Here is an 18,661-nt window from a genome sequence, read left to right as displayed (position 1 = left end):
CTTCCTTCCTTCCTTCCTTCCTTCCTTCCTTCCTTCCTTCCTTCCTTCCCTCCCTCCCTCCCTCCCTCCCTCCCTCCTTTCTTTCTTTCTCTCATCTTTCTTTCTTGATCTATGTTATGAAGAACGAGTAGGAATTTACCAGGTACAGAGAACAAGAGAGGGGAACCACATATGTGAAGGATGGAGATGCATGGCTGCCTGGAGAAATGAAAGAGTGCTAGAATATATAGATTGAGGCATATGCAGAATGCCCAAAGGGAGGTTGCTGAATTTGCTAGAGGCCAGAACACATGGGGTGTGGCAAGGCTACTTAAATGATTTAAGAGCAATGAGAAAGCATTAAAGAGATTTACATGATGAGAGATTTTATTTGTTCGCTTCATATTGGTTTCAAGGGTGGTTGTGTGGATAACAGATTTCTGGACCAAGGAAAAGAAGGAGTGAGAGATATACTCAGAGTTGATTTCAGTAGTCTGTGCCCGAGGACAGAGGTTTGAAGCAGGTTTGCAGCAGGGTAGAGATGGAAAGAAATGGATGGACTTGAAAGATAACTGGGAGGTCAAATCAACACAACTTGTGAATAATTGAATACAGATGATGAGGAAGTGGGGAAATTAAGGATAATCATCTGGGTCTGGCTTATACAAACATGAGGGGGTTTTTTGTTGTTTTTTGTAAATTTCATGACAGTAAATAAATTTGGGGGAACTGAGATGCTAGAATGCTGAGAAAAAAAGAAAAGAACTAGGAAAGAATGATAGATTCCAGACATTCATGGAGAAAGGAATTTTAAGAGCTAGACGATGGTCAAAGAGTGAGGTGGGCAAGGCAGACTTTGCGGAGGATAAATCTCACAGCAGAACTCAGGACAGAGTGATGAGGGAAGAGGTTAGTGTGTTGGTTATCAAAACTGGATCCTCTGTAGAATACCTTGGGGAATTTGAAAACAAACAAACAAACGCCAATGTCCTAGCACCCAAGGATTCTGAATAAATCGAAGTCTGGGTTGGGATCCAGTCTTAAATATTTTTCTGAAAGCTCCCACAGGGATTCTAAAGTACAATTCTAGTTGAGAACACATGGGCAAGAAGAAAGGAGGCGAGAAAGAGGCTCCTGAAGTAATCCAGGTATAGAATCCCTGAGGATCACAGTGAGATGGAAGGAGCAAATTGAGAAAGAATAAACGAAGTGATATAAAAAAAAAGTGCTTTGAAAATGAATAAGCATTATGAGAATGGAAGGATGTGGTATTTTTAACATTGAAAAATAGAATTGTCATCCCCAGTTACTCCTCCAGAGTGTCAAGAACTTCTGCGAAAAGATGACAGATTTCATCTTTATCTTGAGAAGAAAGAAGACGTTGGGGTTGTCCCACCATTTCTTTTGTAATTAGAATGCAATTTGATAAATAGACATTAAAGTCCCTGCCTGAGGCATTGTATTTGTATATTGTGTTCACATCCTGACTTGAGGAATAATCAATATTTACCTCCAACCTCCCGAGTAATAGTATTGTGATTTTCTCTAAAGACATTGAGCCTTCTAAATCCAAATCACAACATCAGATTTTAGTGATATGAAGACCAAATGTCACAGAGCTCAGTTTTCAGCAGCTACTTGCTATTGGTTATGCAAAAATATGCATAAACCTTATGCATACTTTTGAATTTCAGCTAGACATGAGGCAAGAGAACAAACCACTTTATCAAATGTACATCAAAAGACAGATTATAGGGGCCTCTGGGTGCCTCAGTTGTTAAGCGTCTGCCTGCAGCTCAGGTCATGATCCCCGGGTCTTGGGATGGAGCCCCGTGTCGGGCTCTCTGTTCAGCGGGAAGCCTGCTTCTCCCTCTCCCACTCCCCCTGCTTGTGTTCCCTCTCTCACTATGTCTCTCTCTGTCAAATAAATAAATAAAACCTTCCAAAAAAAAAAAAAAAGACAGTTTATAGCCACCATGAAAATTTCTGACTCTGTAACTTCTGCATCTGTGAGACACCCCCCCAAAACACACATATTGACCTATAACCCTGATCGAGCAGTGTCACTGATGTATTTAATCAGTCTGTGTTGTTTGAAATCTAATGTTTACTTCACTAGATTGCAAGCCCCTGAATGGCAGGAATCACTTATTGTTTTAATCTTTTCCACCGTTTATCTTGGATACGCAACCATCCGCAGGATGTTAAAGAAACTGCAGCATGAGCACCACGTGTTGGACAAATAAGCCACCATTGTAGTGGGGCCCGAAAGCCTGTAGCCTGGCTAGAGAGAGGAAAGATGGGACAGAGGTGCAGTAAGCGATTAGATGGGCGGATTGACTCACACCATGAAAGATTTCCAACACTAGGCTAAGCGGCCTGTACTTTATCCTGGGAACAATAGGAAGTGAGAAGAGAATTGGGTCAGTTAAGTGGCATGAAGTAACAGGTGATTAAGATTAATCTTCCAGAGGCATGCGCAGTGGAGAGAAGCACTGAAACCAATTAAGAGGTAGCAAATTTAGTTCATTTTAGCTTATTGCGATTATGACAATATCCAGACTTGTTTCTGACATTACTTTTCGTTTCTATTTGTGCCTTCTCTGTTTTTATCCTCTTCTCTTGCTTAAATCACTTGAGGTTTTGTCTTGTTTTAATTCCCTTTTTTCCACTTTGACATTTTGTTTAAATGGGTCCCCTTGAAATTTTGCTACAAATTTTTAAGTTAGAATCTAAATTTAAAGGATGTCTTAATCCCCAACAATTCAAAGATAATAAAATTGTCAACTCTGATTACTGTTTTCTTGATTTACATGCTATTGTTGTCCAAATGAGGGTTATTCTTTTTCTTAATCCCCAAATTACACATAATAATAATAAGTAGAAGTAGCAGTAGTATATTATATTATAAATTATAATATATAATTAGATATGTATGTTATACTATACTATACTATAAAATTACTTTTTTATCATCGAACACCAAAAATTGCTTGACTAGACTTACTAAATGTTTACTATTTTATTTTCTTATCATTACTTCTTCTGTCCAAAACTGGATCATTTTCTTTCTTCCCAAAGTACTTCCTCTAGGTTTTTCTCAGGGAAAGATAGATTAGTGGTAAATTCTCTTGGTTCTTGACAGTTCCTAAAAGTTAGTGTTGCTGAATACACAATTTTAGGTTGACAATTGTTTTCCATCAATGTTTTGAAGATATTATTTCACTGTTTCTGCCTTCCATTATTGTTGCTAAGAAGGCTGCCTTCAGTGTCCCTGGCAATGTGTCTAGTCATCCTTGTATGGATAGATGCCTTGGAGCAACTAATCTGTCACATATGGCCAGACATATAAGGAGCAGGAGCTTATTTTTAACCTAGGTAAGAGATGTGTGTCTGGAATAGAGCTATGGTAGTGAGAATGGAATGGAAAAAAAAAAAAAAAAGACAAAACTCTGTAGTGCAAAAGAAATGGTGGGAATTGTGTGTATGAAAAGGACATTTTTAAAGTGTATTATTTCATGATCTATGTTCAAAGAGTATCTGATAGGCACACAATACCAAAATATCTGGATGGTCTGCTCGATGATAATATAAGATTACTTTGTTTTTCTCTATAGAGGAGGAAAGAAAATCCAGCTTTCTGAAAACCAGTGCCATATTTTTAACTGGTTACTTACAGCCTCTGTCTATGGATGCCAATGATTCAGAAGAATAAAGCTTCCCATTGCAAAACATGATAAATAATAGGTGCTCAATGAATGTTTGTGGAACTAAACAGATTTTAACAATTACATAAATATGTTGCCAATACCACCCAGATTCCTTGATGAAAAACTGAGCATGTGTTAAGCCAAATGGTACTGTAATGCAAGCTTATCCATAAATAAGAAAAAACAACAAGCTGTGGAATCCTCAAGTTTACAAAATACCAGCTATCCTTGATCATTCATATATGCATTGTGCATTTCTCAATCACTAGACAGTGAAGTATATGCTATCTAGGGTTCATAATTACTGTTAACAGGCACATTGTTTTCTTGGCAGTTGCACATGGTCACTTATCCTCTGAGCAAGAAGGGATTTCTTCCATGAAATCTTTTCTTTGCCATGGCTTTCTCAAATGAGCCCAGAATCCAATTCTGCTAATGGCACTGAAAGAATTTTAAATAAAAGAACAGCACCTTCCTCAGGAAACTGTGACAGAGAAGCCAGCAAATTTCTCTTTAATTTTGGAATAGCAATTTCTGCTATAATTAGATGCCCTGTTGTTGGAGGTTTGCCCTTATCCCATATTAGGAGATGGTGCTAAATACTTTTTCACAGTTAGATACATACCAGGGTACAGTAGAATGTGCAAACAATTCCTGTTGCAAACACAGAGCCCCAGAGATCAAACCCAGTCACTAGAAAAGAAGAAAAAATATGAAAGAAGTTTCTCTGAGAAAAGTAGAAGATCAAGATTTATGAGAAAAAAGTCACAATATTTTTGTCAGTGTTCTTTGTGGGCAAATTGAAATCAAATTAGAATTTTCTCTTATTACATTCACCTCTGACAAAGACTGTTTTATTACAATGTTATACTTCAGCTCAGTCTATAATTTTTAGGTAATGTTAAAAGCCAAATCTTTCCTCCTAAAATTCTGTTGCTTCTGGTCTTTGCACCAGCTGTTTGTTTGCTTTTTCTTAACGAAGTTAGTCTGAGTACTTTGTAACCACCTAAACATCAGCCTTGAATAAATGTGTCTCAATATAAGCACAGAGCATGATTAAATTGAATATTGAAGACTTCTAATATTATAGGTATTATTATGAAATTTATCTTAATCTTTTTTTAATTCTTGTTTCTAGGATTCTATTCCCTCAAAAAGGTCAAATATAAGTTTTAAAATAATTACTATGAGTACCTTTTACTCCTGTATTCAGATTATCGACTTCATGAAATCCCTGAGACGGGATCATACATTATAAACGTCTTTAGTGGTTGTGTGTAGGCAATACCAAAACTGCCATCATTTCAGTGATTAAAAAACAGGCAAACAATCAAAAGGAATGAGATCTTGCCATTTGCAACGACGTGGATGGAACTGGAGGGTGTTATGCTGAGTGAAATAAGTCAATCAGAGAAAGACATGTATCACATGACCTCACTGATATGAGGAATTCTTAATCTCAGGAAACAAACTGAGTGTTACTGGAGTGGTTGGGGGTGGGAGGGATGGGGTGGCTGGGTGATAGACATTGGGGAGGGTATGTGCTACGGTGAGCGCTGTGAATTGTGCAAGACTGTTGAATCACAGATCTGTACTTCTGAAACAAATAACGCAACATATTTTAAGAAAAAAGAAAAAGAAGAAGATAGCAGGAGAGGAAGAATGAAGGGGAGTAATTCAGAGGGGGAGACGAACCATGAGAGATGATGGACTCTGAAAAACAAACTGAGGGTTCTAGAGGGGAGGGGGGTGGGGGGATGGGTTAGCCTGGTGATGGGTATTGAGGAGGGCACGTTTTGCATGGTGCACTGGGTGTTATGAACAAACAATGAATCATGGAACACTGCATCAAAAACTAATGATGTAATATATGGTGATTAACATAACAATAAAAAAATTAAAAAAAAAAACAGGCAAACAAACAACCAAATGACAATCAAACTGGGTGTTTGAAACCTTGTGGGCAAATCAAGTAACTAATTCTTTATCTTCTTTTCTCTCTTTTTTTGTTTTTTTAGATTTTATTTAAATTCAAGTTAGTTAACATATAGTATATTATTAGTGTCCGGGGGTAGAATTTAGTGATTCATCAGTTACATATTACACCCAGCGCTATTTTCAATGTTTGATTTTTGGAGCTCTCTATCATGATGGCTACAGTAATTGGAGCCCCCTAACCACAGGAATGTCTCCCCAACAAGATGGATGTATATCTCTCAAGGTGAGAATGTAAGCATAAAAAGATGAAGAGTATCCAAGGGAGCATCAGTGACTCACCTTGATTGAGTGCTAGCGCAGGTGCATACACCACCACTCCTGTGTAGAGAATCTGTTGGGGAAGCAAGAGTCAAGTGAACAGTGTGAAAAGTGACACGGAAGGGAAAGCTGCCTCAAAGTTTCCTTATTGACCTTAGAGGGGTATTTCCTTCATCATGTCACTAAACATGTCATTGGCAACCACTCTAATCTTGAAATCGTTGATTACTGTCATTAGTGTGCAAAGCGGTTAATAAGCATTTGATGGAGGAAGAGCATTGGACTTTTAAAACTGTTGTGAATTTTGAGACTTTATGGCTAGATATGGGGTATTTCTGAAGGAAACAAAGATAGACTTCAAGGTAAGGTTTTGGTTCAGCCTTTCTCTACCCACCCCCGCCCCCACGTGTAGGTCACAATGACTCAACCTCATTTCAGCATGCCGCTAAAATACGGATTTTCGAACGGAGGCAGTACGGCCCAGGGAAGACGAACGTGGGTGATCTACTTCATGAGTACATCTTTGGACTCCCAGGGTTGCAGCCACTATGCTGAGGGAAGTAGGTGCAGTCTCATTTTTATTTTAAATGGGATTTCACCATTTACAGATTCCTGTGAGGGTTTTAGGAGGCAAAAGTGTAGGAGCAGGTCAGGGAGCACTGCTTTCCTCCTTTTCTCTCTCTTAAATCCTTCAGTCAGTGATCCTTCAGTGGGAGTTTTGATAAAGAAAGGGAAGAAGGTTATTTTCCAGCAGAAAGTACATTGTGAGTTGTAAGAAGCATACCAACAGTGTGCCCCACAGGTGACCCTGGGGTACAGCATGAAGGCACCCAGAGCTAGGAAGCAGGACAGGAGTCCCAAAGGGGAGAATGGGAGTATTGTCTTTTTTTTTTTTTTTTTTTTTTGGAGTATTGTCTTAAAATGACTTTCAACAAAGCGGGCATTTCTGGTTCAACGCAGTTAACTAGTGAAAACCAGTTATTGGACCATTTCAAACCCAAAGCAATGTGCTTTTAATGCTATCTTTTTCCTTTGTGGTTTATAATATACATTTGTTTTTTATTTATTATTTGGATGAATATACGTGGTCTGTACAATGTGGGTAACTTTCAATGTAATCACATATCTCGAAAGTGCTATCCTTGGAAGAAAGTAGTTTCTTCTTAGTGCTAGGTCTGTCCCTTGGTTGCAGTCATTGCCCTCCCCACCCCGGAGTAAACAAACCCATATCTTGTCACCCCACACTTCCCACATCTGTAGCAGCCCTTCCCCCTTACCGTCTGCACAATATAGATGACAGTGGCCGCATAGCGCACTGGTTTATTGAATCGTAGTTGTAAGTACTAGAAAGAACAGAGAGAAGGACAAGCAAAGAGTCAGTGAGTTATTTACATAAGAGCTGCTAAGAAGGTTCTTTTCTCTTGTATTCCTTTATGTCTAGTGCTTTGGATTTATAATATGATTTTATGCTATATATACTTGAGAGAACCAGAAAAATATGGATTGTTTGAAGTCAAAGAAATACCAGAGCTCTATTAAAGCTCAATTCTTGCTTAAGCTTCTCATGATAGAGAAAATAAATGCTTTTTATTTTTAAATTTTTGTTGTTTGAATAAAAATTCAGAACCTCTGGCTTTCTACCCAGGGGTCTTCCTACTGACTATACTGAAGCCACTGTTTCCTTTTATATCCCATTCCCCCCAGTTTAGCCCAGACCTATATTCCCTCTTTCCCAGGTGACTCCCTCTAATTCCAATCTTTGCCCAACCATTCCATCAACCACACATCTGCCACATTGGTTCTCCTAGAGCAAGGCTCTAATCATGTTGCTCTTTTTCTTAAAACCTTCAGTGACTCTCTATCATTGACAAAGTGTACACCCCACACTTGATATTCTCTACTGTCTGATCTATACCCTTCCTAAGTCACACCACTAGCCCTCCCATTGTTTATTCTCCACATAAAATCACTGTGTGTTTTTCAATCAACATGCTTTGTACTTCTCAGACTTTTGTTTTCTTTGCCCTGCTCAACCCTTACCCTAAGAAAATAACTATCTTATTTGTAGACCTTCCTTCTTCAGACGATAGATTTAGTACACTGTGAGTCAGTCCAGTGGGTGTGGGACTGAGGGCACCAGATATAAGGAAAATATTCTTAAAGAGGTAAAGAAGTCAGTGAGGAGTCAAGTCTCAGATGTCATAGGATGGAAAATGATGCAAAACTTTTGCGGTGAGGACAACTTAGGTTCAAATCATACACCTTTGGAGGGATTCATTTAATGCACTAAACAATGGCTTTCTTTTCTAAAATTGGTGCTTATAAGGCTCCAGTGACATAGTATATGATAATGCCAAGTACAAGCACAAGAATATAGTGGGATCTTAGTGACTGTAACAGTCACTGTGAGTGCAATGCCTGAGCTTACTGGCGCTCACTATTCCAGTACATGCTGATGGCTTCTAAATGCACCTGTGATCATTTGCTTACGGGCTTTATTTCAGCCCTTGCACGGGGCAGGCTAGAAGTGCCCGGGGGTGTTATCATTGGCTGAAAGCCAGTGACCCAAGGGAGTTAGACAAAAAATATTCAGGTTTCTTTGCCGGTCAGGAAGGACAACCTTGAGACATGATCTGTATGTCTTCCAGAGGTCCCCAGTGAGACTGAACCTCAATTGCTCACAGTAGTAATCTGTTCAAAAACACACCTTTTATTGGCTTCATGTCCTTCCGTATTTTAATTGCCACTTACCTACCAAAATGACTTGCATTCAAATCCTTGTCTCAGGGTTTGCTTCTGGGGGAACATAACTTAAACCAAATATAATGTAAGTGGTGACTTTAAAAATGCTTGTGTAAAAAGTTGTGTCCTGCTGATGGGAACTTTTTTTCCCCGTGACAGAAAAGAACTCAAGACAGGCTGCTGGAGGATAAGGCCAAGTGTGATATAAACAATTTGTCTCATCTGACTTTCTCTAGACCTACCAGCCACTAGCTAATGCATTAGCTGATGGCGGTCATATACAAGGCCACAGTGAGACCAGGAGGAGAACCTTACTATTTTACTGGACCCTACTGAGCCCACACCAAATTGCTGACCCATAGAATTGTGAGCAAATAAAATTGCTGTTCTAAGAAATTTTGGGGGGTGGGGAGGGTGATATGTTACACAACAATACATAAGTAATATAAAAATTGGTACCAGGAGTGGAGAAATGTTGTAACAAAGCCCCAGAATAATGCGGTATTGGCTTTGGGGCTGGGTGGCACCTGAGGTTTGGGAAAGTGAAGGGGAAATTATTCCCCAAAAATGGAAAGATAATGAGGAAACTGCTATAGGAATCTTCACAAAGTCAAGGGTTTTAACATCTCACTTTAGTTCCACTAAATTCAGCCAATTCAGTCCAACTGGAGAGGCAGTACTGAGAAAAAGATATGTGAAAAAAAATAAAAGAAGTGGTTCAGAAGTTAGACTCCCTGATTTTTAGTTTGAGCTTTGCCACTGTGACCTAAGCCTTTGGTTTCTCATCCATGAAAGAAGAGAGACAATTCCAACTGTGTAATAATCCACCTGAAAGAATGTATTTACCCAGCCTTTCAATTACTCCCTCCCTCACTCAGTGGTCCTCTTGGGTGTGTATTTATCTATCACTACAATCAGAAGTAAAAATGGAAGTTCAACCAAAGAGTTGCATGCTTCATGCCTGCATTTGAAAAAATTGCACAGGTAACACTTCCCATCATTGTATTTGATTATTTTCAAAACCCCAGGCCTGATAGAACCATATTCTCTTCCATCTTAGTGAATAATAAGTCCACTTCTCATGTTGGTTCAAACTCAGATACCATGGATCCATTCTTTACTCCTCTCTTTCTCTCACTCCCCACATCAACTTCATAAAGGAACCCTGGTGCCCAAGTCCCACTCTCAGAATAGAGCCACTTGCATCATCTCCTCTGTAGCTACTGTAATACCATCAGCTCTTGTCTGGACTACAGCAGGAGCCTCCTAACTAGACCCCCTGCTACAGCAGTCAAAACCCCAGACTCATTGCCAACATCCAGCTAGAGCAACACTCAAGATGCAAATCACATCATGTCACTCCTCTGCCCAAACACTGTCATGACCCACCTCATGGAGAGTAGAAGTCAAGTCTTACAATGACCTAAAGGCTTTATAACATTGGCTCAAACCTTCTCAGACCCTGAATATCCATCTTAAATGAAACATTTTGTAGCATCATTTACTGTGCTGGAATAATATTCGATAATGACATCTTATGCACATCTAATTTTTGAAAGCTTAAATTACTACAACACCACAAATATAATTTAAAGGAGAAATAAAAGGAAAGAAATTTACCCCCCACAGTATGTCATCTATAATGTTTAGAAACCACCGTAAAAGATGATATTAAAAAACAGTAGCCTGGGGCGCCTGGGTGGCTCAGTTGGTTAAGCGACTGCCTTCGGCTCAGGTCATGATCCTGGAGTCCCGGGATCCGCATCGGGCTCCCTGCTCAGCAGGGAGTCTGCTTCTCCCTCTGACCCTCCCCCCTCTCATGTGCTCTCTCTCTCTCTCATTCTCTCTCTCAAATAAAATAAATAAAATCTTAAAAAAAAAAACAGTAGCCTGTGCATTATTATAATGAAAAAATTTGGATTAAAGAGAATTAAGCAGTTCAGAACCCGTTTAGTTTAAGAAGTCCAAGAAAAATGAGAAAGCAGGCAGACACCAGCCTGAATAAGAACAGACTAGATTTATTAGTGTGTGCTGAGAGAAAGAAGGCAATAACTAATGCCAAACCATCCCTTCTATGGAGATAATGAAGCTGTATGACACTGCAAATGAGCTGAGCCTAATCTATAACGTGAGGGTAAGAACGACCCCTCATGCTTTGACATGGGACAGGCTAGTGATAAAGTTGTGCAGATGGCACATCTTGGTCTTGAAATCCCACTGTATATCAAAGAATTTAAATCAGTTGGCTATGTTAGTCACCATACAATACATCATTAGTTTTTGATGTGGTGATCCATGATTCATTGATTTCGTATAACGTAACATAATAAAATTAAATAAAATTAAATTAAATAAAAAAATAAAATTTTTTTAAAAATTAAAAAAAGAATATAAAAAAATAATAAATCAGTTGGCTATTGCTGTATAATACTCACCCTGAAACTCATTGGCTTAAAAACAAAGGATTGAATCAACTATACTGCAATTTAAAAAATAAAATAAAAATAAAAAAATAAATGTAAAAAAGAATTTCATATATCTCATAATTTTGCGGATTGGCTGGGTTATTTCTCTACTTGCTTCCCGAGGGCCCTCATGAGACTGCGATCAGCTGAAAGGTCAGCTGGGTGAGAAGGTCCACGTGGCTTCACTCACATGTCTGCTAGTTGTGTTGGCTATTGGCTAGGGTGCCTCTGTTCTCCTCTGTGTGTCTGCTCATCCTCCAGAAGACGGACCAGCTAGCCCAGCTTCCTGATATGGCAGTGCCAGGACAGCCTTCCAAGAGGGCAAAAGCAGAACCTATATACAATCATGAGGCCTAGGCTCCAAATTCACACATCGCTTCTGCCACATTCTGTTGGTCAAAGCAAGTCACAAGCCCATCCCAGATTCAAGGGGTAGAAAAATAGACTCCACCTCTTTCAGTCCTTAGTACTTTAAAAGACCCTGGAAAGAATATCTATGGATGGGTAACAGGGAATGGAGGATGAACAAAGAAACTTAATACATTCAAGCTTCTCTAAAGAGCTCAAGTGGTATAAATTTGGGGATGGTAACCACACAAACAACAATAATAATAAATAATAATATAAAACTCTTATGTGGCATTTACCATTTGTCAGGTTCTGTTAAAAGTATTTGCATGTAATACCTCGATTACTCGTCACAGACATCCGGTGAGACGGTTCCTTTTATTATCACTATTCCACATATGTGGAAATCAGGCACAGAGAAGCTAAGCAATTTTCCCAGTCATGCCACTGATGGGTGGCAGTTGGCACTTAAAGCCAAATGCTTTTAATCCTTGTGCCTTCTGCCAATTCTCATAAAGCAAAAGGCAATCCCCAAATCGCCCCTTATGTACTTTACATAATCGGTAGTCCTTATTATTAGGGTACTAAAAATTTAAAAATATGTAGAGGGCAACAAACTTTATAAATTAAATTCAATGAAACACTTACATTTCCTATAACTGTATTAACTTAATAATTAAAAGGCAGTCTCAAATATCCTCAGTCACATATTTGCAATTGGTTTAAGGCAGTAACTGAACTGCTTTACTAAAACCAGTTACAACGAACTGGGTACTGAGTAGCACATCTGGAATAGATTGCTCAGTAAAGGTTTCAATAATTTCAAGAGAATGTTTTTATTCCATTCTAATTTGGGGGAAATAGACTAATTTATAGTGTGTGTGTATAACTTCTTATTTTAAAAAAGTTAACATTATTGGGCACCTCGGTAGCTTAGGTGATTAAGCGGCTGCCTTCGGCTCAGGTCATGATCCCAGGGTCCTGGGATCGAGCTCCGTGTCGGGCTCCCTGCTCGGCATGGAGTCTTCCCCCTCTCCCTTTGCCCCACTCCCCAGCTCATGCTCTCTCTCTCAAATAAATAAATAAAATCTTTTTTTAAAAAAGTTAACATTATTATGTAGCAAAGTACTACTAATTTCTATTTGCGGTAGGTTTTGAACATGAGGGCATTAAAAAATTTCTAAGTATGTGGTGGTACAATTATTCATTGCATATTATGTGCCTTACATACTGCAAGACACCTGGTGTCCCTGCTCAGGCCCCCTAAACTCAAGTAGTGCCCCCCACTCATTCTGACAACCAAATTACCCTATAAATATTCAAAGCCCCCTGCGTCTGACACCACACCCACTGGAACTGCTACTGCACCGAGTGGGGCCCCCCGCCTCTTTGATCTCATCTCTTGCCTTTCTCCCCTTGGCTCACTCTTCTCCAAGCACACCGATCTCTTTGCTGTCCTTCAAACATGCTAATCACATTCCCCTTTCAGGGCCTTCGCATCTGTGGTTACTTTAGCTTGGGATGTTCTTCCCTCCCGTGGTGCAATTGCTTGCTTTATCCGGGTCCCCAGTTAAATGCCCAATTATCCCTCAAGTCTCACCTAACCACCCCATATGAATTGTCGGCATTCTCCACCCAAAGCAGAACTACATTCTACCTTATCTTGTTTACTTTTTCTCTATTGCACTTAGTAGGGCAGGATAGCATTTTGATTCAGCATGCCATCTCTAAAGTTAGACGGCTCAGGTTTGAAAAACGGCCACTTGTTAGCTGTGTGACATTGGGCAAGTTACTTAACCCTATGTGCCTCATGTTTCTAGTCTGTTAAATGGGGATGATAATAATAGAACCTATCGAAGAAGGTGATTTGAAGGCCAAGTGATTTAATCATGTAAAGTAGCTAGAGCAGTGTTCAGCGCAAAGTCAAATAGCAAACACTTTTCTGTTATGATTGTCTTACATGGAATGTCTCTTGATCACCTTCTCTGCTATAAAGTAAGTTCCATGAGAGCAGGGGTTTGGTTTAATACTTTATCTTCAGGGTCTAGAGTGTTCCCGGAACATAGAAGATGCTTAATGAGTATCGAATGGATTATGGAATTGGTTGTAAAAATGAGTTTCCTCATTTGGGTAGTTTATTTTTTTTAATAATTTCAAAAGCTCTTTTACACTTAACTAAACCTCTGCGAAAGAAGGGAGGTATTATTTTCTGCGTCAAAACCTGAGCTGATAAATACTTAGTAACTTGTACAAAGTCATCCTATTATTAAGCAATGGACTTTGAAATCAAACTCCCATTTTCTGACTCTTCTCTTTCTCTCTCTGTCTTCCTCGCTCTAGCAGTTACTGACTCAATTCTTTTTAAAATGCCAGCAATGCATTTGGGAGTCAAACCTTAATAACTGAATGGAAAAACCTAAGATATATTTATGTTTTCAGAAGTACACTAATGAGCAGCGAGGATATGTGCATATGTATTGTAGGACTAACCATAAATTGAGTCGTTTCCCCTTGAATTACATCCCAGACAGTAGCTGTTGCATTACCTAATTCCAGTCACCTACTTTTGGTAGGGAGGGGAGTTTCAGACTGGATATATGATTATGATTATCTGCAGAATCACAAGTTTTAAAACCTTCTGTAAAGCGTTCCTTTGCCGAAGTGGCTTTTGAAGTCCAGAGTATCCTTTATAATCATTTAGTTTAAAGAGTTAAAAAAAAAAAAAAGAGGTCTGTTAAGAGTCCTCTGCTGTGACTTGGTAGGGATGGTGTTGGATAAGGAAAATAAACACCTTTCTCATAGAAACTGATTTATGATCATGCTTAAATATTGGACATGCAAATTCAGTTTTTAACATGCTATTTTTCTTGAGAAGTATTGCAAAATCATGCCTCATTTTGTTTTCATCCACATAAACCCCATATATATATCATTTAGCAATACCCTCCCATTAAAATGTTTTCTAATTTTTTTAAAAACATTACCATTTCTCCACTGGTAGGAATAACCTATATTAAAGTACTCAGCTCTAGTATGTGACAGAAAGGGATAAAGATGAAATGGGTGCTCAGTAGGCCTTATCTACTCTACAATCTTGACTAAGCCATTTATCTCAGTCTCAGTTTTCTTATCTGGAAAATGACAATATTTACAGTGTATGTTCTGCTTGCTTTTCAGAAGACTGATGTGAATAAAACAAATATTTTCAGCTCTCTTTCATTGAGACTCTCCTACAAGTCAGACAATGCATTAGGGGTTTACAGATAGGTTCTCATCTAATCATTGAGATACCCTTGTCAGATTGGCTCCATATTTTCATTCTACAGATGGAAAAACTATTGTGTGTCCAAACATAAGCTTTTCCCAATAATAAGTATTTTGGGTTGGTTTTTTTTAAAGATTTTATTTGTTTATTTGACAGAGAGAGACACAGCGAGAGAGAGAACACAAGCAGGGGGAGAGGGAGAGGGAGAAGCAGGCTTCCCACAGAGCGGGGAACCCGACGTGGGACTCGATCCCAGGACCCTGGGATCATGACCTGAGCCGAAGGTAGACGCTTAACGACTGAGCCACCCAGGCACCCACAACGAAATGTGTTTTTACCATGATGCATCATCATCCCGAAAATAAATCTGCTTCTCAACTATCCCGTGTTATCAAGACGATGTATATTATTAGAGAGCGGGGACAAAAAAAGTCCAAGGGGAGAGAAAATAGCAACTCTTTCCAAAATGAAGAAAAATAGAAGAGTTGTCTTACCTCGTAGGTGCTCGTGATGCCGGATCTGTAGAACACGGGGACGAAGAGTTCTGACGTGAGGATGATGACAAGTGCATACGCGATGAAGAAGAGCATGAAGGATGCCCCAAAGCGGTACACCTCGGAGGGGGCCCCCAGGACAGTGACAGCTGACATGAAGCTGGCTGTGAGAGACAACGCTACAGGGCCAAAGCTCATTTGCCTTCCCCCGACCAGGAACTCCCTTGAAGTCGCCTTTTTCCTCTCCTTAATAGCAAAGAACACCCCAATTCCAGAGGAAATGACAAAGAGGGCTGCAAATACAACATAATCCCAAACTGTGAAGCTCTTCGCCTCCATGCTGGGAAGTATGGCACCAGAGAGTTGCTTCAACCAGATCTCAGGGAGAAGTTGTTTCCAAAAGCAAAGCTCAGGGCAGTAGATGTTTTTGCCAAGAGAAGAAACTGTGATTTGGGGAAGAGAATGATGACCACAGGCACTTCAGTGGAACTTCAGACACCAAACTGTACTCGGGGAAGACCTCAGAAGTTGACGACAAAGAAGAATCTGGTAATGGTATTGGTACCAACAGATGAGAACTTGAAATCTGACCCGGCCGGGAGCTGTCTGTTCCCCCACTAAAGCATGTGCCAGAGAAGGAATTCAGATGTGTTCTGAAATTAATAACCATGGGGGTGGAATGGACTTGCCAGATAACATGCTCTTTTATCTTCTAGATTTTTTTGATTTAAGGTTAAACATTATTGAGGGAAAAATGGAAGTGATACAAGTTGACCATCTCAGCATTTTTAATTAGTAAAATGGAATCTGCAATATGCAACATCACCCTCAGGGGTTGTCTTTTACCTGAATAAGGGAGGGTGGTGGAGGGGTACCTGTAATTTTCCGAGGCTGTGGGTGTGGAAGGAAAAGAGTAGAGGACTGCCAATCAAGAGACCTTTGCTCAAGTTGGCTCAGTTGTAAGCAAGCTGTGTAATTGTTGGCAAATCATTTAACCTTTCTGAGCTTCAACTGGAACATGGGGGTATTAAGACCTTAACGGGTTATTAGAGTCTTTAAGTGTCTCAAACTTCCTACCCTCTTTTCTCTGATCTGTAAAATGAAAGTTACTAATATCTACCTCATTGGCTATTATTGGTGTTGAGAGCAGAGCCCTCCTGAACATAATAGTTGATTCTCTCTCGACTCAGAAAATGGACTGTAGTCCTCTGTTTTATCTCCCTGTCTCTCCTTCATTTTTGGTATGTACAACACTCGCACTCGTAGGCCAAGTCAGAGTTAGTTTAGGACAAATGAGAAAAGGTAGGTGAAAATCCAGTTATAGATTCCCGTTTCTGTTCTTGTTAGAGGGTCAATTGTCCTGAAGTATCCCCACTAAGCCTTTGGGGGACAATTTCTCTGTTGTTCTCTCTTGTTCATAGTTCTCTTCTTTCTCAATGACCTTCCCTGAGACCTAGCTCTACAAAGCCTGGTTATTCCATGAGATCTAGTTCCTGTCTCCTCTGCTCTGTGGAGCCTTCCTTGACTCACACCTGCCCTCTCCACCCCAGCTCCTGTGAGAAGCAGCCTCCCTTGGTACTCACTTTGAACTCTGAGAGCATCCTCAACTATTTTAAAGAACCTATATATATGTGTCTGTATAAGGCAGTCAGCTGTTGTAGATGACCAGCTTCTGAAAGATAGAGGCACAAGGCCTGGTCCATAGTGATCAAGAAATAGTAGCCACTGTAGAAAATAAGGAAATTGGGTGCCTGGGTGGCTCAGGTGATTAAGCATCTGCCTTCAGCTCAGGTCATGATCTCAGGGTCCTGGAATTGAGCCCTGCATCAGGCTCCTGCTCAGCAGGGAGTCTGCTTCTCCCTCTCCCTCTGCCCCTCCCTCCCACATGTGTTTGCTCTCGCTCTCTCTCAAATAAATAAATAATCTTTTTAAAAAAAGAAAATAGGGAAATAATAAAGCAAAAGAAGAAAATATAAATTATTCAATATGCCCCAAACCAGAAACATTTTTGTCAAACAGAGGAAATTCTAATTTTGCTTTTGACATCTGGATAACTGAACACATCTTTGATTATTTGTTTAATCTGGATACTGTCTTCACTCCCTACTTTGCTCCATGGATTTCAATTAGGCCACAGGAAGCTCTGACGGCCAAGATACACTTTTAGTCACAAATAAATATGCAAAGACTCTGCCAGGAACTATCTGTGTCTTGCTGTTAAAATTCCTCCCATAAATTTGCAGACTTGATATGTTCCGTGTTAATGGGAAACTAGGCCTTTAATATTTTTATTTTAACCTAGGCTTTTAATTACTTTTATCATGCAGTATTATAATTATATAATGGGGTTTTGTAACAGTCTCAGCAGAAAATCAGAACTCCGGTTTTCAGAGACTTGACTACCTTACGCTTTAATATTAACACCAACTAAGAGTTAATATTCAATCCACAAGGCATGTGAACAACTTGTTCCGGTCAGGTGAATATTTGTTCAAAACATTATCATGTTTTGAATGATATATCATTATCAGATAATGATATATCCTTGAGGTCCCAGGGTTAAATACCAGAAGCTTGCAGCTGATGAATCTATGAGTACTGCTGTTTTTAATGAACCACTGTCAAGACACAGTATTGTCTACATAACTTCCATTAGTCTTAGATTTCAAAACCATGGGGAAGTAGAGTGGTTAATAGTTTGGTATGTGAAGGAAGCTTCATGCCTCTCTTAATAAAATATTCCTTGCTCTCAACATTTTGTTGACTATAGCCACAGCATCAATTTATTAAGTTAATTCTCAATTATTTCCCATTTAAAAAAAATCTTTTTCTCCCTTCAGTAGCGTTCAGTGTCTTCAAACTCTCTTCCTCCTTCCCAGAGGAACTCACTCTATGCAAGATTCATGATGATTACAAGGCATAGAATCAACTTATTCATAACTTTTCAGGGAAAACAACAGAACCAGCACATTCAATGGCTATATCAATTATTTTTTAAAAAATATATTTGTTTGTTTATTTATTTATTTATTTATTTATTTGAGAGAGAGAGAGAGAGCAGGGGAAGGGGCAGAGGGAGAGAGAGATAAGCATACTGCCTGCTGAGTGGGGAGCCTGACATGGGGCTTGATCCCAGGTCCCTGAGATCATAACCTGAGCCAAAGTCAAGAGTCAGACGCTAAACTGACTGAGCCTGCCAGGTGCCTCAATGACTATATCAGTTAGAAGGCACATCCCTATATCATAAATATTAACATGGAAGAGAGGGGAAATGTACTTCTTTGATTTGGAGAAACCCCAGTATCTCCTGCACCCTTTTGCAGGTGCTCCAAATGCAAACATTTGCACCTTATTCCTTAGTGTCAGGTGGAAAACTTTGTTAGAAGGTAAGACATCATCACC

The 18,661-nt window shown here is 39.5% G+C and overlaps 1 protein-coding gene across 1 annotated transcript in view; it reads right to left on the bottom strand.

The window, feature by feature from the left end:
* SLC5A12 (solute carrier family 5 member 12) overlaps positions 1-15,877 on the bottom strand; it is a 56,187-nt gene extending 40,310 nt beyond the window's left edge. The window contains exons 1-4 of the mRNA XM_025879268.2: positions 15,260-15,877; positions 7,223-7,288; positions 5,967-6,018; positions 4,315-4,382 (exon numbers count right to left, since the gene is read on the bottom strand). Of these exons, the coding sequence (XP_025735053.2) occupies positions 4,315-4,382; positions 5,967-6,018; positions 7,223-7,288; positions 15,260-15,598 (525 nt within the window). The 5' untranslated portion in view covers positions 15,599-15,877. The remainder of the gene's footprint in view (positions 1-4,314; positions 4,383-5,966; positions 6,019-7,222; positions 7,289-15,259) is intronic.
* Positions 15,878-18,661: the final 2,784 nt, after the last annotated feature.

This window comes from Callorhinus ursinus, unplaced genomic scaffold (genome assembly GCF_003265705.2).
Source record: "Callorhinus ursinus isolate GAN/ISIS: 27379988/994484 unplaced genomic scaffold, GSC_fseal_2.0 scaffold21, whole genome shotgun sequence".
Lineage (NCBI taxonomy): Eukaryota > Metazoa > Chordata > Mammalia > Carnivora > Otariidae > Callorhinus > Callorhinus ursinus.
This window is presented reverse-complemented; position numbering and strand designations above follow the sequence as displayed.